The 22,013-nt window shown below is 47.3% G+C and overlaps 1 protein-coding gene across 2 annotated transcripts; it reads left to right on the top strand.

The window, feature by feature from the left end:
- Positions 1-1,507: 1,507 nt before the first annotated feature.
- On the top strand, positions 1,508-15,365 carry KLF15 (Kruppel like factor 15). Of its 2 annotated transcripts, none has more exons than XM_032994953.2 (3): positions 1,508-1,637; positions 6,126-7,233; positions 13,331-15,365. In XM_032994953.2, the coding sequence occupies exons 2-3, from the start codon at positions 6,191-6,193 to the stop codon at positions 13,497-13,499; spliced, it is 1,212 nt and encodes a 403-aa protein (XP_032850844.1). In that variant the 5' UTR covers positions 1,508-1,637; positions 6,126-6,190; the 3' UTR covers positions 13,500-15,365. The 2 variants fall into 2 exon arrangements, with proteins under 2 accessions (XP_032850844.1, XP_032850843.1); XM_032994952.2 differs by lacking the exon at positions 1,508-1,637 and adding an exon at positions 3,851-5,141.
- The last annotated feature ends 6,648 nt before the right edge of the window (positions 15,366-22,013 follow it).

Genomic DNA, 22,013 nt, shown 5'->3' with positions numbered 1-22,013 from the left:
ACACTAATGTGGAATTTGGCTCTGATGTGTTTGTATAAATATAGTATTTCGGAATTTGATGAGCGTGTATTTAAGCATTATTCATTGGGATAAGGTGGAGAGGAAGGGTGAGGTCTGTGCGTGAGGGCAGAGCCCTGGGCACCCCCAGACCTTTGGCAATGCCCACCGGGGTGCGGCAGCGCCTGCGGGGTCACCCCTGAGCGCTGCTGGGGCCGTGTCTGCCCTCCCGTGTGGAGGCTGAACGTCCTCTTGGGAACAGACTGACTGGTTTACGTTTGCCAAACTGTGAAACGTTGCTGGCATTTCTGAAGCAACGCAGGCAGAGGATATATTTGCCAGTTTAAGGTACTGAGGTGGAGTTGAAAAGAGACTGCGGCTTGCTTCTGCCGCAGGTGTTTGGTTCGACCCTTTGTGCCTCAGTTTCCTCATAGAGTCATAAAATGAGGATACGACTTCATGGTTCCTGCAGGATGGCAAGGACCCCGGTCCCACAGTGGGAGAATAGGGGTGGTGCTCTGTCCCACGTAGTCCTCAAAAGGGTGCACAGACCTGCTGTGGCAAGACTGTGTTCTGGTATCCCGGACTGCACCTTCCCAAGGATCTGGAGAAATGAAAAACTGAATTTGAAAAACCACCGGTTGATCGGGAAAAAACCCCTTCACTGCTGCTGCAGCTGGCAGCCCTGCAAAGCTTCCTCAGCGGGGCTTCACCTCTGCAGGAGTTAAACACCGATCCTGATCCGCGCTGAACACTGCATAATTATAGTGTGTGCATATATGTAAATTGGTGTATCTACGCGTATCAAAATCTAGTAACGACTGTAATTACACTGCGCGGGGACCCCAAAACCCACTCGTTCCTAGCGTGCTGGAAATGACCCCACCAAGCAGGCAGGCGAGGGGCAGGAGCGAGGGTGTGCAGCGAGGAAAGGGTGCGGGACGCGCACCCCACCTCCGGGACCCCTCCGCACGCCGCGGGCGAGCCCCCCCCCCCACCGCTCCGGGGATTCTCCGGCTTCCCGCGGCCCCGCACGCGCGTGGGGGCTCGCCCATGCGCTGACCCTCCCGGGGGCCGGGCCGGGCGGGGCCGCGGCTCCCATTGAGGCGGGTGGCGGGCCGGCCCCCGCCGCGGCGGGGCCAATGGGGACGGCGGCCGCGGTCGAGCCTCTCCCCGGCCTCCCCCGCCGCCGCCGGGCGCCCGTCATGTGAGGGGGATATAGTACTACGGGAGCGGGGCCGCGCTCCGCAGCCGCGCACCCGCCTCCCGGGGGAGCTGCGCCCGCCCTGCGCCGCTCCGCGCTCCGCGCTCGCCGCCGGGATCGCGCCGCTTAGCGTGGGGTCCGCTGCGGCTTGTTGTGGGGGTGGTTGGTTGGTTTTCTGTGTTTTTTTTTTTTTTTTTTTTTTTTAATTTTGCATTTTTCATTTTTATAATTATTTTTCCTCGTTATTCTTTTTTTTTTTTTTGTGTGTGTGTGTGTGTGTTTTTTTTGTTTGTTGTTTTGTTTTGGTTTTTTTTGTTTGTTTTTGTTTTGTGTTTTCTTTTTTTTTTTTTGTTTTTCTTTTATTGTTGTTTTTCCATTCTTCCAATCTTGGCATTTTCCGCCCCCCCCCCCCTCCGCGGCTTGCAAAGGAGTTCAGGTAAGGGTGTGCGAGGGGCGCGGAGGTTTGCGCGGGTGCGCGTCCCGCCAGCGGTTGCCCCTGCACCCCCTTGCCGCAGCACCAGTAGCCGGCGGGGGGGGGGGGGGGGGGGGGGAGTGGTGGTGCTTTGTGCCGCTGCTGCCCGGTCACTGGGAGGTGGGGGGGGTGCGGAAGGTTAAATCCCCCCCCTCCAGCGGAACGAGGGGAGCAGAGCGCGGCCGGGGGTGGGGGGGGCTGTTTGCAGGCTGGAGCGGTGTCGTGCCATGGCGTGACAGGCGGGGGGGTGGGGGTGTCGTGTTACTCTCGGTCTCGGTCATGGCGACAACGGGACCACGTCGGGGGGGGGGGGGGGGGGGGGCGGGCAGGAGGGGAAGCTCGGGCCCTGAAGCCTCCTGGAAAGGGATGGAAGAGCAGGAAAACAATCGAAATAAATCATATTTAAAAATCCCAAAGCAAAACAAAAACAACACAAACCTCCAAACAAACAGACGGATGCTTTGCAGCCGTGGAAACCTGGCTGTGCTTGGGCTGGGGTGGGAATTGTGTGTGTGCCCCCCCCGGCCGCTTTCCCTGCCCGGGTGGCGGATGCCCCGGGCGTTATTGCGGGGCCGCTGCCGCTGCCGGGCGGTCAGCGTGGGGGGGGCGCCCCGGGGGAAGATAATGTGCTTCCTCCTGTGGAAGCCCAAGCTTGAGGGTGGAGGGGGAATAGTTTCCAGAAAATAAGGCTTTGGGAACGTTTCTGCAGTTTCCTAGAGGGGGTAGGTTTGGAAAAAAAATAGGGAGACCCTAAACAACACTCCCCCCCCCTTCCCCCTGTGTCCGAGGAGCAGTGCAGCCACCTTGCAGAAGGGATAATAGGGATTTCCTCTTGCCTTCTTTTTTGTTTGTTGTTATATTTCTTTTTTAGTTTTGGTTGTTTTGTTTTTGTTTTGTTTTGTTTTTTTCTCCGTGCATTTCTATTTTAATGTCTTAGAAACGCTGGGCCTGGTTCACTGACTGGTTTATGACTCTGTCTGTGGAGCAGGAGTCAGCCTGAACAGAATTAAAATCTTCTGGGGACAAGAGAACCCAAAAGAGCTTAGTCCTAAACTAGAGAAAGCTGTAGCAGTATACATAGGAAATGACTGCCAAGGCATCTGAGCCCGTATACCACTGGGTGATCTGTTGTGCTGGGCTGACCATCCAAAAATGACAGACTGGGAAATACATCCCCGTGTTTCAGCAAGTTCCCAGGACTTAACATTTTAATCTTACTCTGAGTCAGAATGTGCTTTTTGTTTTGAATTTCTTTTTTTGAATTTGAATTTCTTTTTTCCTTTCCTTTTTTTTTTTTTTTTTTTTTTTTTTTTTTGGTGATTAGATGGACAGGTTTTAAACAGAACAACATGTTTCTGGCAGAAAGGACATCATAACAACCCAGGGAACTCTTAAAAGTTGGAGACCGTCGTGCTGCCTGTGTGTTGAACAGCTGCTGTATTTCAATCCAGAAGTGGCTGGTTTTCAGTGGCTCAGGCACTGAAGGTCCCTCTATAGGTGCTTACATCTCTAATGTGTTTTCAAGGCTCCTAGAGATGAAAGTGCTTTGTGTAAACAGCATCATTAGTTTTCATAGCTTGCGCAGCTCTGTCTTTTTTTTTTTTTCTTTTTTAATCTTCTGGTTTTGGCCGTGTCTTCAGGCAAAGTAGGGATGAAAGCCTTTTGGTTGCTAGTCTGGCCTTTAGGATAAAATATAGCCTGGGCCCAATCCTGCATTCCAGGCATTCTTGGCTGCTCTGCAAGTTTTGAGAGTGCACAGAAAGCAGATCTGGCCCGTAATGTGCCTGGATCTATTTGCCTCTGATAGTTCCCGCTCTTCTTAAAATGACTTTGGTTACACCAAGTGACATTGCTCCTTGTCAAAAGAGACGGGGAAATGAGTGTGCTGGTTGTTTACTGCTGAGGTACGTTGCTCATAGCAGTTGCTAGGGGTTTGTTGGTTCTGTTACACACCCCTGCCCCCCCACATCTGAGCCCCTATTCAAGGTAGGGTTTAGTTCTATTCCCAATGAAATATATGGATATTTTGATGTGTGGCTTTCTAGTTCTCTCAGGCTTTTAAAAGAAACTTGAACTTTCTTTTTTTTTTTTTTTTTTTCCCCTAAAAAAAAAAAGAACTTTACCAACCACTTTTGGTGCACACTCTTTTCTGCATGCAGAGCATGCCAGGTTTTCTTAGAAAAAAAACACACTGAAGTCCAGATTTCACTCACGGCACTATTCTTCAGAAATTTGGGGTGGAACAATGCAGACATAGGAGGGAGGATCAGAAGCCATCTGAGGGCAAGTCCTCCTTTCTGCCCCACATTTCACAAGGTAGTCACCAGTTTTTGGTGCAAAATAGAAGCAAGCTGCTTGGGTGAATTCTTACTGGAAGCCAGTGCAAATTTCTCAGAAGCAGATTCTGTTTTCTGTTTCAAAACTGGGAATAGCTCAGCTCTGGGACTTCTGGAGGAACTTTCCATCAACGCAGAGATTTAAAAAAAAAAAAAAAAGTCACGTGTGTTGGAAATAATAGTTCAGCTCTTCTGACTCTTCACTTTTACTATAAGAAATTATTATAGGCTAAGGTCGCAAAACAGAGCCACTAACCTCTGTTTGAACTTCCTCATGTTTGGCACATGTGGGTATTTCATTATCGGTTCAGAGGCATAGCTGACTGACAGGCCATGCATACCAGGAAAATGTGCAATCTTACTTTTAAGTTTGTCTTTCAACCTGCCCCTACTTCCTCCCTGTGCATATGAAGAAGGAAGCTGTATCTTTAAGAAATATGGTGTTCCCCCCGTTTCCTGTGAAATATTAATAGATGCTGCCAATGGGATGGAGCGCTTTTAGGGTGTTGTGTAAAACATCTCACTCTGTATTTGCTGGAGCACGGAGCACATAGATGCCTTCTGATTTTTCTCTGGAGCAGGCAAAGACAGGGAAAATTTTGGAGATCAGGTGGCAAGGATGCTCTGCAATAGCAGTAACAACCATTCCCTTCCCTGCACAAAACTGGGAGCTATTGACTATTCATGGCAAAGCGTCCAAAGCACAGCAGCGGAGCCTGTGGAAAATGACAGCGTGTAACAAGATTGACTGGCATTTCCTTCGCGCTGGATCACATGCCTCCCAATTCACACACACACAAAACCTCATAGGCTGATCAAATGACTTCTATCTCTGCAGTCCACATACCTTCCACAGAAAGAGTTGTTTTATTATGCACATATGCAGCTCTGTTTTCAATCAGTCACCTTGAGCAAATGACTGAGGGCCAGTGTTCACTCTGTCTGGAGGTCTCTGCGTTTGCTCTCTAAGAGACATAGTCTCTGTCCGTAAGCAATTTATTTTTTTCCCTCGGGGGGGGGGGGGGGAAGAAAACAAATACGCAGATGCCCCTCCTGCCTTCCCCTCCCCAGGAACCTTTCGAGGAATTTTGCTTGGCTTAACTGGGAAGTTGCAGGATGGTTGCTGCTGTCGGTGAGCGTTGCAGTGGGCTGCGCTAGGGAGGGCAGGTTGTGCCCTTGCGCCTCTGTGGGCTTGCAGCGGGATTATGGCTTGTGAATAGGGGCTTGCAGGATGCTGCCCGCTTGCCGCCTTGACATGGTGGGGGGTGAACTGGGACCGTGGCTGCCTGCTGTGGGTCATGGCAGGTTGAGATGCCGGAGGTCCGTATGAGCCCTCCCAGTTTAGCAACTGGCAAGAGGTTCAGATCACCTCGACCTCCGTACCCAGAGAGAGAGGAGTATGGAGTGATGAGGTGAAATCAGCCACCAGCTGGCCTGCCAGGACAGGGTAATTAGCTCAGTGCAGTGCCAGACTTATTAAGGGCAGTGCAGGTGATGATGACGTTGGCACACTGATTCATTACATCTGGAGGGGAAAATCCGCCTAGTAAATGCTGAAGCACAGTAAATATTTTTGGCTCCTGACAGATTGATGCTTGCATTATGCTGATTAGCCTATATTTGTGGAACTGAGGAAGTTAAAAATAAGGTTGGTGGAAAGCTACAAGATAAGGAAAGGATTTGCGTTTTATGGCCACCAGCAATAAACTTATTTTTTATTTGTTTTTTTGGGTGGTAAAAATTTCAACACTTTATTTTTTTTTCCCCATTTCCTTCTTTGGCTCTAGGTTTCACTGTTAGGTGAAAGCCCATAATTTATTTTCTCTTGCCAGTAATATTCTGGAAGAGAGCTGTAAATCTAGAGCACACACAGTTGGGAAATGATTTCTGAAAGAATTCTTTTGCAAATACGTGGTGCAATCCTGCAAAATGCTTCAGCCCTGACAGTCCTTAGGGGGTGGTACAGACATATCAAAGCGTGTAGCTACATGTGTACTCAGTGAGACTGGATGCTTTGGACTTTCCTGGGAGCTAGAGGGCTTTACGAGCTTTAGTTCATGGAGATAAATGATTAAACCAACCTCTGACTGTTGCTGTTTTGTTTTCCTACACTCAGGCTCTCACCTGAACTTTTGCCGCCTGGTATATGCTGTTGGGATATCCATAAGAGATCGCCCAGGAATGGTGGATCACTTGCTGCCTACTGATGAATCCTTTTCATCTACAAGATCTTCTTTTGGATACTTTGGGGACATGACAGCAGGGGTGAGGTCCTATCAAATGCTACCCTCTCCCCTGTCAGAAGATGACAGTGACTCGTCCAGTTTTTGTTCTTGTTCGAGCCCTGACTCCCAGGTTCTCAGCTCCAGCTATGGAAGCACGTCCAGTGCGGAAAGTCAGGACAGTATCTTAGACTACTTACTGTCGCAGGCATCTTTGGGGAACACTGCTGCATCATGGTGGGACAAAAGGAGACTTCAACCAATAGTGAAAGAGGAGTACTTTAGGTTGCCGGAATTTGCCGTGGATATGGAAGACTCAGGACCATTTCAGCCCACGCTTGAGGAAATTGAGGAGTTTCTGGAGGAGAACATGGAGTTGGAGCTCAAAGAAAGACCTAAAAGTGAGACCAAGGACTTAAGAGCTTGCAGCCAAGTTTCTGTTGCTTCGCTACAGCAAAAAGACCATATGTTACCCAGTGCTAGTTTAAAAGAGAGTAAAAATGAACAGTTGAGCAGCCCAACGGAAGGTGGCCAAGCTTCAAATGGAGGAATGTCCCTGGAGAATGGGATACCGGTTATGCTCCAAATTCAACCTGTACAGATCAAACAGGAGTCCAACACGAGCCCCAGTTCCCAAGGACCAGCACAAGAGAACATTAAAATTGCACAGCTCCTAGTCAACATTCAAGGACAGACATTTGCCCTTGTGCCTCAGATAGTTCAGTCGTCCAATTTGAACTTGTCCTCTAAATTTGTCCGCATTGCTCCCGTCCCCATCGCTGCCAAGCCAATTGGGCCAGGAGGCATGATCCAGGGTCAGACGGGAATCATCATGGGTCAGAAATTTCAAAAGAACCCTGCAGCAGAACTCATTAAAATGCACAAATGTTCTTTTCCTGGTTGTACCAAGATGTACACGAAAAGCAGCCATTTGAAAGCCCACCTGAGGAGGCATACAGGAGAAAAGCCTTTTGCATGCACGTGGCCGGGTTGTGGATGGAGGTTAGTATTGGGGTGCAGCACTGTCCAATCCCCCTTCCCCTTTTTGCTCACTTGACCTAACTTGCAGAGCAAGTAGGTTTGCGCTCTGATTTATAAACTGTTTCTGTTCCCAAAACTTGTCCGGTTGGTTTGAGAACTAAGACCTTTTTCTTCCTGTTAGGTAATCCAGGGGCTTTGATAAATTAAATAGCAGAGCATCACTTGCTGGCACCAGCTGTTAGAAAAATAAAAGTAGTGCATTGTAATTTGTATTTCATTCCAAGAGGGCCAGATTAAGCTTGTTACTGCAGGCAATACCTTGCGTTTGCACCAGTCTGGTTGCAACACACCAGCTGCAGCAGATGCGTGGCTGGTACCAGCTGAGGGCTGGAAGGGAACTGGATGGTTTAAGGCAGAAACTCTGTGTGTGGCTCCAACTGCACGGGGTTAAACGTGATCACTGTAGGGCTGCGATAAGCGAGCGTGGTTAAGAGCAGCAGTATTTTGCACAGTTTCATAGAAAATGCATTCCATCCCACTCCTTCTGAAAATGTTGGCAGTGATGCTCTGGCATGCTCTGGGTTTTATTCTCTGCCTTGATTCAGAAAAATGTGTGGGTGCCACTCAGTTGCAAAAACCTGTCAGATGTAACAACATAACCAGAAGGCTGAGGTGGAGTTAAGCACTGCTTGAATGAAAGATTGCAGGTTTGATTGAGCAAAATGTTGCACAGAGGCTATCTCTTGATTTTATTTTTTATTTATTTTAAATTTCTAATACTAGTTGAAAAATTAAAACTTTGTTTAAAAGAATCAACTTTTTATCTTAAGCAAAATTGTATGGGAGCTTTCCTCCTTCTTCCCAATTAGCTTTATTACTAGCTTGCCTGCTGGCAAGTGTTAATACACAGCACCACAAATTATGATGGGAGAAAACAAAATGTTAACTCCCTTGTATGAAATTAAACGGAATTTCTTTCAAAGAATATCCTGCAGAGCTTCAGCGAACAATGTCTAATGAGGAAATGGGTTGTGATCATGGGAACAGACAAGGTAAAAAGTAACAGGAGAGGGTTGTATAAAAATGCAAGTATGTGAGACATGCAGCAGTTAGAGATGGCTGGATTGGTTTGAGGGAAAAGGTCAGAACAGGGCTGAGTCCTCTGCTCCCCAGCTGGACCAGTTTGAATTTTGCCCCTTGGAAGGACTGAGGAGATCAATGCAATTCATTTCTATGGTGATTTTTCTCTCCCGTTTCAGTTTACGGTGGTTCTACAAACTGGTTGTAATTTTCTTTCCTTTTGTACTGGTGGCACTTCTCATGAGCTGGGCTCAGTGGCGCTGCTCGGGATGCACTGAAATTAAAGCCATGTTATTTAGCTGATTGGTCCCACAAGCCGCAGGCTGGTTTGCTCCTGACCTTCACTAGAGGCACTCGTTCTTTTTTATTTGGCTGCCAGAGCTCACGTGCCTGGGCAGCAGATGTGCCTCCTGCCTGCAAACGTGCCGTGGGTGTCATGTTGGCTTTCCTTGCGCTGGGATGTGAGAAAAACTCTCATTTTTGTTGACAAATGCATGTGTCACGTGAGGGTTTGTCTGATCCATGCTGAGATTTATACCAATACTCCCAGTGACTTTTGTGGCTCAAGATCTGGATCCTGAAGTGTTGCCTGTGGGTGACCTTCTGCAGCTCTGTCTTATTACAGAGCTGGTGTTTCCTAGGCTGCAAAACCAAGGGGAACATTTGGGAAAATATTAAGTGGTAAAGGATGGAGACTGATTTTACACTGGGGTGCCTGCCTTCTCCCAGTGTTACAGGAATGGTGTGGATCAGAAGCAGGATGCAGGTGTAAGGTGGGCCAAGAGAAGTGCAGGTCCTGCAACTGGGAGCACCCTGAGCTTTCAGCCAGCCACAACTTTTTAAAGATGAGGAGCCCAACAGGGATGAGAAATTAATCAACTTAGCTACAAACTGTCCACAAACAGCTGCTGGAAGGGCTTTTCAGACTCTACAGCTGTTTGTCTTGTTGCATATCACAGCCTGGGCTGGTACCCCTAATCCCTAGCACCCTTGAGCTTTGGAAGGGCTTTGCTCTGAGGGGGCAGGTTTAGAGCCAGCAGGAGAGGCAGCACTTGGGGAGCTGCTTCCTGCACTCACAGCCATCCTGAGCACCAGCCTGGGATTCCTGCACATCCCCTACACACTGCTCCCACATCAAAGGCCGGACCCAATAGAGCACTGAATTACTCAGTTCCCTTTTGTCAATAAAGCATGTTTGCCTTTTCCAGAAGTTCAGCGAGAGCTGTGATCTCACATGACTGAAGTCAAATGCATCCTAACTCTGTTTGCTCTCAGTTTTGTATCATCTCAAATGAATTTAAGTACTAAAAAATTGCTCAGCTCTGCTTTCCCCCTCCTTTCCCTGCATTCCTGTGCTTGTGTATTTATTTTTTCACCAAAGACACTTAAGAACTGACCTCGCTGAAGATAGTAGTTTCAAAAACAAAACAATGTGTTGCCTAGCACAAAGTGGCTGAGCTGTAAGTGAGTTAAAGCTTCCCCACCTCTCTGGGCAGCCCTGCTATGGTGAAGTGGTGTGCTTTAAGTGTACCAAGGTAGGGGTGTGCGCACAGCAAACCCTTTTGCTAAGCCCCAGGACAGCTGGGGAGCCCCAAGCACCACCCGGGAGGAGGCTGAACCCTGCTTGCTTGTGCCCTTCCTTGGCCCAGGGCAAGAGCTGTTTCCAGCAGGCTGCAGAGGTGCTCATAAGCGGCCAGTGACCCATTGCGTTCGGTACCCCGCTGTATCGGTCAGGCGCGCTGATCCGTGTCAGGCCAGCTTATACCTTTGGCACATGGCAGCCTCTGGTTTGTGCTGCTCCTGAGACAGCCCCGACCGAAAAGCTGAGCTGCAGTGTGGGCTGGTTCCCAGCAGCCGTGTTATGGCATGGAGCAGGAGAAGTCTCGCATTCCCTCCGCTGGCGCAGTAGCATATAAAGCTGCAGTTGTTGTAAGGGCCGGGGGATTAGGCAATCGCATTTAAATGCCCTGCCACATTGCTGGGCTGGAGGCACTTCCCTGCAGCCGGCTCTGCGGGTGACAGCATGCAATACAAGCTCTGCCTGGTTTGGCAGGGAGGGCTTAAAGGCTTGTAACGTATGGGACCATGCATGGGACGGGTCAGGGCAGGCGTCTCGTAGTGGCCGTTTGTGCTGGTGCTGTGCAAAGGGGTTTGCGGGTGCGCAGGAGCAGCGCTGGTTTACCATAGCGGTGCTTAGGGGATGGACAGGATGAATCCCGAGGCTCCCCTCCACGGCGGAGGAGAGGTACAGCCTGGGCCATCTCAATGGCTGGTGGCCATGGTAGGGACCACGGAGTACTAGGCTGAAGCTGTTGATCTTGCCTTGTGAGCCACACAGTGATGTCCTTGTTTGGCCAGGAGACACAGGACATATCCTACACATTAAGGAACTCCAGGATTTGTCTCCAAGGGAGATGTAGTTACAGGTCCCTTGGTGTCCCACCAGATAGAAGGATGAAGGAGATTCTTCTGGTTGCTGTTGGATTGCCCAGATCCCTCCACTTTTCTTTTGAAGGAGGAATCCTTCTGGAAATAGCAGTGACTTCGGATAGTGATGTGTTATTTGGGGGGTACATTGTTTTTGTTTGAATTTGTCATTCCACTGGAGATTATTTGCAGTTTACTTGGGGTGATCTTAGTGCCAGAACGTGCTGCTAATGTCATTTCACTGCAGAGCCAGGCCACTAGATCCTCCTGTCTTCCTCGTCCTAACCTTTGCGTTGTTTTTTTGTAAACACACCGGCAGCTCAAGGTTTATTTCTGTGGGTTCTGTAAGTTGATCTTTCCGTGACTGCTGGGGAACAGTATTGCAACATTCCTGCCTCTTCAGCTAAGGACATAGTTATGAGGCAGAGTGTATTTTTATCGGATGAACTCATCTGAGCTCGCGGGGTATGAGCGGAGCTGCTCATTCCTGATATGCACCTCTTTCTTCCCCACCATCCATTCAATCACCGTTGAAATGCACTTGTGGAGCTCTTGTGTAGGATTAGCCATGTGCTACTGCACTTCTGTTGCAGATGATGACCTTAATGGCCAAGGACATGGGACAAGGCAACCCAATCACATCTGGTTTTACTCCTCCTCCAAGTGATAAGCCCGTATGTAAAATGAAAGCTCTTTGCAAAGGCACTTTTCCCCCTGTTCCCTCTTTTCCCTGGATGTGGTTGCACCACTGGCAACAGGTCCATTCCTTGTCCAGCGCTGAGTCCTGCTGAGGCAGTTTGCATAGGCAACACCCCGCCCTCTCCAGAAAGATGCTTAGTCCTGCTCATCTGTAGCTCTACAAGAGCATCCCTCCAGGGATGTGGCACTGGAACGATCTCACTCCTAAGGGCTTGGAAGAAATCCCTGGCTCTGCTGCTCCCAGGTCCAGACTGTAGTTTTGGGAAGCCATGGCTGGAAGGATCAGTGTTGCTGTGGAGAGCGAATGTGCAGGTACTAGGGGTGAAGAGAACGCACGTTGTAGCCTTTTTGAAGAAGACAAGTCCCAGGCAAGGAACAGGTTGATGGCTCCATTAGTACATCTGCAGATGGTTCCATTAGGGCATTGACTCTTTCACCAAAGCAAGGAAAAGTCAGAAAAGCAAGAGAATGGGTGAAGGAACCTCCCCTAGAAATGCCCCTGGGAGAGATGTGTCCATACTACATCTTACCCATGGTGAGTATCTGCATCTGCTTTGTGCTGGTTGCAGAACGCTGTCTGGGTAACATCACTGGACTGAAGAGCTGTGGGAAGTGAGGAAAACGTTCTCAGCTTTCCCAGAGCCTGCGCTCTGTTCCTCAGCTGGTGGGGGGAGTAAAACCTTTGTGTGTAAACTTATTTTTCTTGCATGAAGGGTGTATTTATTCATAGGAGCCCAGTGGTCCTGTTTTCCCCCTTTCATAAAAATAGTATATTCACTCTGTTGGTGATGTGATATTTTGTTCCAGAAGGGCACATTTTTCTACATGTTCTTTCCGCCGTTTATTCAGCTAGTGCTTATGACTTCATGTATTTGTTGTAAATAAACAGCTGATACCATTTCTTGCAAGCTCTCTTTCTGTGCCACTCTTTGTTACTGCTCTGGCAACAAAACACTTAATTGCCCTTTGTCAGGCAGCAAATTTTTTGTACCCATCTGGACAGGACTGTTCTAGTGTGACATTATTAATTAACCCTGTGGCTCCCAGTCAAGTCCAAGCTGGAAATAGAGCCAGCCCTGCTGTTAAGACCAAAGGATTAGCTGATTTGAGTTCAGTAAAGCCTGTGGGATTCATGATGGCTGTTTGGAGATTTTTCTGTGGAGATGGAAGGTGGGTAATATCTAAAATTGAAATTACTCTGGGAGACAATTTTGGTAAAGGCTTAATCTTGATTTCATTTTACCCATGAAGTAACTATGCTAATGGCTATTGGGGCCCACCTGGATTTTAGCTGTTATAATGCCGAGCATCTCTGGTACTGAGATGTTAATGACTTTATTTAGCCAGCCAAAAATATTGTAACAAAAAATTGTACACAAGCCAATTTTTCAGCTGGATCTGCTAAGCCATGTTGCTTCTGGATAGCTATATCTGGCTGTTATCTGGGGTCCATCTCAAGGTAGTGCAATTACTGGATGTCCATTGTGCTCATGTCAGTGGGAGCTTGGAGCAGACCTCACCTGCAGGATGTTGGTGGTTATTTCTGCCTGAGAATGGTCCATGCTTGGATTTGCAGGGGAGAGGTTGCAGGGCTGGCTTTGAAGGGGACTGGCAGATGAATCAAGAGCAGTACCCATGTTATTGGGTAGTTCAGCTGTACCCATGTTATTGGGTTTAGGGCAACATTTGTACAAACGTTGCCTCCGTTCATTATGTGTTTCCATCACTGCTGCTGGCTGCTGGTTGGGACCAGCCCAGCCCTTCTGTGTGTCCCTTTCAGTTTGTACCTTGGGGCTTTTCCACAAGCAGAGTCTCTCAGTGGCCTGAGGGGACTATTTTTTTTTTTTTCCACTGTGAGAGACTTAGCAATGTAAAAATGCATTTATCTGAAAAGGCTTCTCTTCTCTTGCAGGTTCTCCAGGTCAGATGAGCTGTCCCGGCACAGGCGTTCCCACTCAGGGGTGAAACCCTATCAGTGTCCTGTCTGTGAGAAGAAGTTTGCTCGAAGTGACCACTTGTCCAAACATGTCAAGGTGCATCGGTTTCCACGAAGCAACCGCTCCGTCCGCTCCGTGAACTGATGGGTCCTGCTTTCCCCTTCCCGCCCAGCCGTCCTACAAGAGCTGACGACAGCACTTTGCTCACTACATTTCTAGTGATAATTTATTTGTCTTCACAGAACAGTCAATGCTGTTACTTGATACCACCATGTCTGTGTGTCCCATGTCCTTTAAAGATGATTTGAGAATGAAGTTCTTTTGGGGTCAAGGGAGGGGGGATGCTTCTTCCTTTTTGTTGCTTTTTTTTTTTAAAGAATGTTATTTTCCTTTCCTTCTATCTTTCCCTCATTTGCTGCTGCTTCTTTTGGAAATTACAGTGTTTTATTTTTAGCTGTTTTCTGCTGCACAGGAAAATGTAAGAGTTGCTTGCTGCTAGTTAATTATAGCCCTGGCATTCCTAAGGGCTTTGCTCATGTACAGGCCATTCATTGTGAGTTTTTATTAAGCTGCTCTATTTGTCCAGTTTGGAAACAGCAAATTCCTTTTGAAATGAAAACAACTCCTTTGTTTTTGGGTTGCCTGAGCCAAGGATTTGTAGGGGCTGGCCATAGGAGGAGGAACAGTGGGAGTCTGGGACTGGGGAAGGCAAGGCATGGAGAGCACTGGAATGCGCATCTGTGCCTCTCTGACTTCTCCGGCTTGCATTTACCTTTTCCTTGGCTAGGGCTATATATAAATATTTATGTATATATATTCATACATACATATATATATTTAAGCAAAGGCATATCCCAAGCAAACCCAAAAGCTCAGGCTGGATGGAATGGCTTGGAGTGAAGCCTTTTGGTGTGGCTGAGTGCATACCGTGTGCATGCTTCCGTCCTGTGCTGCCGTGGGGGTGAGAGCATCCCCACACGTCAAAGGAAACGCTGCTTTCCTTTGGCTCTGGTTCGCAGCATCCACTGTCTTTCGCAGAAGAGCTGTTGTCTAGTGTGTAAAGCAGCAGGAAACCATCCGGGAGAATGGCTGAGCTCTGTTCCTGTACTTGCTCCTGTCCTCTTCTGTGATCTTGGGGGAGAAACCAGAGTGGCAGTCCCGGATGTGCAGTGTGGTCCCGGTGAGCGCTGGGCATCCCGAACATCCCCTGCGAGCCTGTGCCTCTCTGGTTGGAGCTCAGTCTCTGCTCATCTGCTGGCCGGCAGGTCATGTAGGATGTACCTGTACCGAGGGGAGGGTGGGAGGCCTCGTGGTCTGGTAGGACAGCACCATGAGATCTTCTGTCCAAGGGTGATCAGTGCTCATCCTCTCCTTACCGACAGCCATGTCAGAGCTCCATGCAGCTGGGGTGGGTGAATGGGTGAGAACAGTAGCCAAAAGAAACAAATTTGTGTGGTAGCTGGCTAAGAAGGGAATTTAAACAAATAATCAGATGGTAGCAGGCAAGTGATTTTTGTTTGTCTTTCTTCTTGTTTTGTTGTTCCATTTGAACTCTGGTGATTGTAAGAAGTTTTAGAAGAAAATAGAATTCAGTAATTAGGAACAATTTTATAATGGATGTTGCATTTCCTTTCCATTCGCAAGGCGGCATCTGTTTGTCTTTTTGTTGGCAAAATGAGAAATGGGAAACTGCGATTCTAGCACTAGGCAGAGCAGGAGCCCACAATGTGCAAGAACAGCAGGTCTAGCTAAAGCGAATGCATTCCTTTTGTCCTCTAGAAATTAATATAAATGAACTATCATCTATTGACTGGTTTATGTCACATCCTATGAATGTATGTAAATAAAACTGTACATAGATGCATATCTATATAAAATATCTTTTAATAACATATCAAGATTTGTGTAAATTGGAAACAAAAATACCTATAAAGCCAGTGTACATAAGTTACAATTCTGTATATTTTCTTTTGTTCTTCATAAAAATATATTTACTTTGACAATAAAATGAAAATGGAAATTTTAAATCCCTTCTTGAAATTATTATTAATTAATTTCCTTTGTAGCCAGCTCTGTAATCAGGACAATAGTGCTTGAAATTTTGATTCACCTGGCTGTAACTTTTCAGGTGCTGGGTAACAGGGAGATGATGGGACAGATCTGAAGTTGTCTTCAGAAGTTTTTCTCATCTCAGAAGGTTCTTGGGAGGCACGAGATGTTTCAGCTCTCCCTTCACCAGAGCCCTCACGCCTCACCTGGCAGCCCCGCTGGGAGCCGAATGCCTTCTGTGGTTTCTGACCACCGTGGAACAGGTCTGCAGCTGTAGTAATACTGTGGTTAATAAATTAGAGCAAGCAGATTTTGAGGAAATTCAAGCTCTAGTGGTTAGTGTGAAGGAGGAAGGCTTCAGAGTCTGCTTGAGACTGTGACAGTGACTCACTGTGTGACCCGGGACAAAGGACTCAATTGCCATGTACTGCAGTTCACTTTCTTGTAAAATGGGGATAATAATGCATCACAGTGATACTGTGGGACTTAATTTACATTTGTGTGATCCTTGGATGGAAGGAGCAAGCAATAAGATCAGTAGTCACAGGATTAGATTGTGAAAGAAAGGCTCAGCACGGCAGAGTCTTGGGGCCAAGGTGCTTCAATTGCCTCTTCTGTAAATCCCACGTCCGAAAGAGTGATGTGAAGGATCTGTGGTACAAAGCATGCCTCAGGCCTGAGGAGAAGATGTCCTGTTCTGCAACAACCATTGCTTCCCATTTGTAACAACAGGGACACGAACAATGATGCTCTTGTGATCTGCAATCTGGGATATCTCTTGCCCTGTGCTTTTGGTTGCTTGACCCCCACTGGAAGAAGAAACTAGCAACGTTACTGGTGTTAAAATCACTTCTGAGTCTCCATGGGAGCAATGGTGCAGTATGTCCAGATCTTCTCCCAGCAAGAATCACTGAGACTAATGGGCACGTAGGGATTGAAGTCTCTCTGAAGAACAGCCACCAAAAACACCAGCTGATGAGCCAGGGCTCTCCAGACCCCTGATTATTTTTCCCAGAGAACCCCTATGAGTCTGGCAAGAGGATCGAGGGATGAAGCAGACTAAGTTCTGTTCACTCCAGGTTGTTGTTACCTCCTGAGATGTAACCTGAAGACCAGAGTCCTAAGGACAGCTGTTTTAAGAGTGCTAGTCATGTACATGCTTTAATTAGCAAGCCTGCACCAAGAGGATCTCCGATTCCCTTCTGTTCTCACCCTATTGACATCATGCATTAAACCAGCTGCTTTATTTTACCCAGCATCTCAGTCTCCTCCCCATCTCATCTGGAGTTCTGATATTGCTGTAACATTGGGCAATTCACACTTGCAAGACACTTGGGGCAGAAGTTGTTATTTTTCTGCAAGAGGTAATACTTAAAACTGAAGTGGAGTAATGCAAAATACTTGCTGTTGGAGCACAGCAGTGCAGAAATCTAAGATCTAAACTATGTTTTAACCTGGAATATTTTCCATGAAACACTTATTATATCTTTTTTTTTTTTTTTTTTTTCTTTTTCTGTTTTAAGTACAGTTTCTGAGTGTGAATTGTGTGCATTTTTCTGGCTAATAAGTGTAAGGAAATTTAAGTTTATGTAGAAGTTGTAACTTTTTGCTCAGCAGAGTAGGGCCAAGTTTGCTGTGAAGGGAGAGTTATTTCTGCATGAAAATTAATGACATTTTCAGAAGTTTGTCACAAAAAATTAGAAATTTCCAAAAGAGATTTTGATGTTTGTTTTATGTGAAATTACTGTCCTGCCCGGGCCTTGCTGATTCATGAAGAAAATGCGGCCTTGCCTTAAGCCTGATTACTCTTTACCTACCTGAAGATAAATATATATTTAAGTGCTTTGATGCCACAACTGTAGATAAGTTTATTATGTCCCTGCTTCAGCAACTCTGCATGGCAAAGCACAGCATGGCATTGTTATACATATGCCTAAGTTTCATTGACTTAAAACATCTGTAATTGGGTTTCTGAGGTGTGAGTGGACACAGTGCAGCGTTAAAGGCTTCACATAACGAACATGGTCTGGTTCGTAACACTTTGTGAGATCTTTGCATTCTAAAACCTTCTAAGATGTTTTACTGGCAATTTCTGGCTGTTTATAGTCTCTTCATCAGAGCTAGTGGTAAAGGAATAGTGTTATGAGAGGCAAGAAGCCATCAGCTGGGAAGGTTGTTCTTAAGGTAAGGACTAAGCATAAGGAATAAGAGTGAAGTGGTATTTCTGTAAGGTGACCTGACTTCTGTGGCCCATGGCTAAACACAGCAGCGGAGTGATGTGTCTGAGACCACAGGGGAAATGGGAACAGAACCAAGGAGTCCCAAATCTCCTTTGCCCCAGACAGTGGCGCAGACCACATGTCAATAACACACAGCGGGTTATGGAAGGCAAAGAGTAATAGGAGACATAAGTGAGACATCAGATAAGCAAAGGTAAAGACGGGGCACGAGATAAAGTCAGGCTGCATTGATAACGTCTGCTTTTGCAAAGGATGCCAAGGAGAGAGGAATGAGAGCTCGCTTGCTGGTGTGTTGCACTTGGGGGTCACCAAGGTCAAACTCCTTAAGAAGGGTCCTGCTCCCCTGATCTGTGTTATGTGGGGGCTTTTTCCCCTGCCAGTCCTGGGGGGAAGCCCAGGGAGCTGCACCCCTATGGAAAGCAAACCAGCCCATCGAGCAGGGTGGTGTGATGAAAAGTGGCAAGTATGGCTCCCTGAAGGAGTGCTTGTGTTTGGATCCTGCGATGTTTGCAAGAGTCCCCTGCTTCCCGCCCTCCCTGGGGGTTGTTTCCACTTAAATCCTTGTGTTGGGAGCCTTCTCCTTGTCTACTTGGACACTTACATTTAATCCAAACAACCAGGTGACTCCAGCACAAAGCCAGTGGCAATAAGTCAATGTTAATGATTACCCGAGCTCTTTGGGTTATGTAAGCCTGGATGTGCTGTACCACGGGCTCTAAGCTCAGACCTGCCCTCCCCATCTGGGAGAAATACCAAGGACCTGCCAACACACATAGAAAGCTGTTTGGAACCAGATGGGATTTTTCTTCTCCCCTTTTAACAGCACCTATGAAACCTGTTATTCACTCAGTTCAGTGATTGCCATGCTTTGCTTTCTTGGTATTTAGAGACATTGCTTTTAAAAAATGAGTTGTACTAAGCTCCCACTGACTTCAGCAAAAGCCAAGAATAGTGACCACCATTGATTATCCAGGGACAAAATTTCCCAGCTAAGGCAGGGACAGTAGATCCTGGTGGGTCTGTGGCTTCCCTTGCTCATTTCTTCTGGGATATCTGTGGTTTTGTGGCTTTTACTCCCTTTTCCCATAGGTTTTAGTTTTGTTCTTGTTTTTTCTTTGGGGGTGGGGTGTGGGGTGGTGTATTTGAAGGTGTGTGGTGTGTGAAAAACAGATATTGTAAAGAATCTTCTAGACTTAACATCTAGTGTGTGTTTGCATACAGCTAGAGAAATGGAATTTTATGACTCTTCTGGTCAAATTATCCTATAATGTGATGTCTGTAGATCCTCAATGCTCAGCTTTTACAGGTCTGAGCTACAATCTGCTCTGACAGCTCAGTGCAGGTCTTCCTCCAGCTGGAGCTGGAGCACATCCTTCACCTCTTGCTGTGTTCCCTACCCAAGTATCACTTCTCTAATGGTTTTGTGGTTAGGCTGACTCAAAGCCCGTATAAGCACTTGATCTCCTAAAGAGCTAGGGCTGGATGATCCTCCCAGTGCTTGGAGAAGTCTGCCGCAGAGAGCTTTCATCAGCTCACCCATCCTGCTCTACAGAGCATGTATGCCTTGGCCAGCATCCCGCTGAGCCCAGCTCGCTATTCAAGCATCCTACAGTTTAGAGCAACAACTGACAAGTCTCTGGCCATCATGAGCAGAGGGCAGTGTTTGCATCTCTGCCGAGCGCAGCAAGCTGAGGCGTTAAGTAAAATAGGACTGAAATACATGAATGACAAGTAACTGTTGGGAAAGCCAGCTCTCCTTTTTCTTGCACTGGTGCATGTCTGCTAACTCTTCCCCTGCTCATGATTGATTCATAACCATCCTGAAAGGGAGAGAAAATTGAAGTGAATGTGGCCTATAGTTTTTTGGAAGGGAGCAGAGGAAGTAAAACAGAAACTGAAGTAAGTTATGGTGTAACAGGCACTGTTCTGTCCTTTCCGCCACAGATAAGAGTGACAGGCTCTTTTTGCAGAAAGGGCTCTGCTTGTTGCGTAGGAGGAGGGTGGTCTGAGCTAGCCACCAGTGTCAGAGCAGATGGTGTACAGTGCTCTAGGGCAACAGCAGCGTTATGGCAGGGGGTTTAGTGAATGACAGACAGAGTTGCACCTTGGACAGTTGGCAGTCATAAAGAGAAGGGGCTGGGATTGCTCACTGTCGGTCCCTCAGGTCCCCCTCCTTGTATAATGATACCGCTTTTCTCCTCCTCACTCTGTAGCTGATTCTTGGAGTGGCCTGGAGCGAGTCTTAGCACTTCCCAAAGCAGAAATATTATTTACCCATATGACCCAGATACCGGGAACCTCAATAATTACAAGGCACTGAGATCTTTAGTGGAAGCATCTATCCAGGAATTGTTTTGCATGTGACTGAGGGTGGAGTCCAGCAACCCACAGAAAGAAGGGTACAAAGAATTACTGTTTTGTATCTAAAAAAGCCTCTGGCATCTGCTTCTCCTACTGAGTCCAGTGGGCACCAGCTTAAGCCCTGCTAGTTATTCCAACATTATGGTTGCAAATGCAGGGATTGGGCTATTGGGCTGAAAAGCATCCAGGCATTTAGTAAACTCGCCTTCCATAAGTGAAGGAGTGACGTGAACGTTCAAGTTTGGCTGTTGATTTCTGACTTTTTCTGAGAAGTCTATAAACGGCAGCCAGGTAGTCTCTCATTTTTTGTTTCCCTGGTGTGTGTTGTTTTTCCATGGACAACATGTCCTGGACCTTAGAGAGTTGGCTGGAGCTAGATTCATTCAGACCAGGTGTCCCCAGTGACAGATAATGCATCAGAGAGGGCAAAGGGCTTGGAAATTTCGTTATGTCAGAACAGCCATCCTGCAGCCAGAGTGGCTGGAAAAACACCCGGGCTGTGCCGATGGTGGCAGCGCTGTAGCAAGCGGTCTCATGGACTGGTGCCTGTGCTGGACCTCAGCTCCCCTGTGCTGGTTCTCGGGTCTGACTAGGACACTGTGGCACCACAGAGCTGAGACGTGGGTGTGGGCATCCCAGGGCAGGGCAACGTGGGAAGCCCCTTGCTGTAAATGAGACCCCTCTGCCTCGGCTGGTGTGGAAACGGCCTCTGGTATGGGCTCGTCCCTTCTGGAAGTGGCAGATGCTCCTGGGGAAGGTCAGCTTTGGCTGGAGGGGGAGTGTAGGGTGACAAGCAATCTGTACTGCCTCAGAAAATCGAGTTAGTTACAGCTGACAAGTTTGCTGGTAAACTCTCCTTCTTGCTTCCTAGGAATTAATGGCACAACTGGAGGGTGTACATTTACCTGCCACCCAGGACCTTTAGTCTTCCCACAAGGTACTCCAACAACTGATAAACACATGTTAGTAACACATTTGCTTTCAAGGGAGAGTGGATTTTCTTCAGCACCAAAGCTCACAACAGCCCTTCTCAAGCACTGCCCAGTAGCCTCAACACTTACCCCTCACTTACTATCACTGGTACTGCCTTGTAGAAAATCCAGGCTTGTGGGTGAGATCAGTGATGCCCATGAAAGTTTAATGTGAATCAACCTGTGTCATGCCTAAAGGAATGATTAGCAAATTAGGATTGGTCCTGATGACTTCATGCGAGTTACCTGATACCCTATGACAGATCCCTGGTGGGTGGAGGACTGTGAGTCCGGGGAGAGCTGGAGCCACCTTCTTCATTTTGCTCCTGCATTTTCATGCTAATCTCAGTGAAACAAATTAGCTGTGCTAAATTAATAATAATATTTGGCATTTCTCTAGTCTCTTCCAGCTGAGGAACAGAACATGCTTCCCAGTAGGGAATTAATCCTTTCAGGCCCCCTGAAGAGTAGTTGTCACCTTCATTGTGCAAAGTTAGACAAAGGATTTAAATGATTTGACCGATCGTTCTCAGAGAGCTTGTGGCAGACCTGTAGACCAAACCCAAATGTGCCAATACTTTCTCAGACCCAGGTGTTAATCACAGTTTCATCATTTGATGCGATTTTGAGACATGTACACACTGATGTATAAATGCAATTAATTGAAGCACACAGTGCAGTGGGGGGTGAAGTGGGGAAGTGGGGATGCTTTTTAGTCCTCTGGATACACTTAAGACATGCATGAGATCAAGCACAAAGAATGACAAATGTGTTCGTTTTGCTGAGGTAGCATGAGTGATGTTGGTGGCATGCTGTGGCCCTCACAGCTGCTGCAGGACCTGGGAAGCAGTAAGGGAACAACTTATCTATATCTGCTTGTGACTTTTTGAGTCCTTGCAATGGCCCTTGGTGACCTCTGCAGATTGGTTCATGTTCTTCATCTTCTGTGGGGATCATGTTGGCTCTTGCAGTAAGTAGCAAGAAATTGATCGTACTTTTTTTTTTTTTCCCCCTGACTTTATCACCCCATAAAGCAC

This window comes from Tyto alba, unplaced genomic scaffold (genome assembly GCF_018691265.1).
Source record: "Tyto alba isolate M040663 unplaced genomic scaffold, T.alba_DEE_v4.0 Super-Scaffold_3, whole genome shotgun sequence".
NCBI classification, from domain to species: Eukaryota; Metazoa; Chordata; class Aves; order Strigiformes; family Tytonidae; genus Tyto; species Tyto alba.
This window is presented reverse-complemented; position numbering and strand designations above follow the sequence as displayed.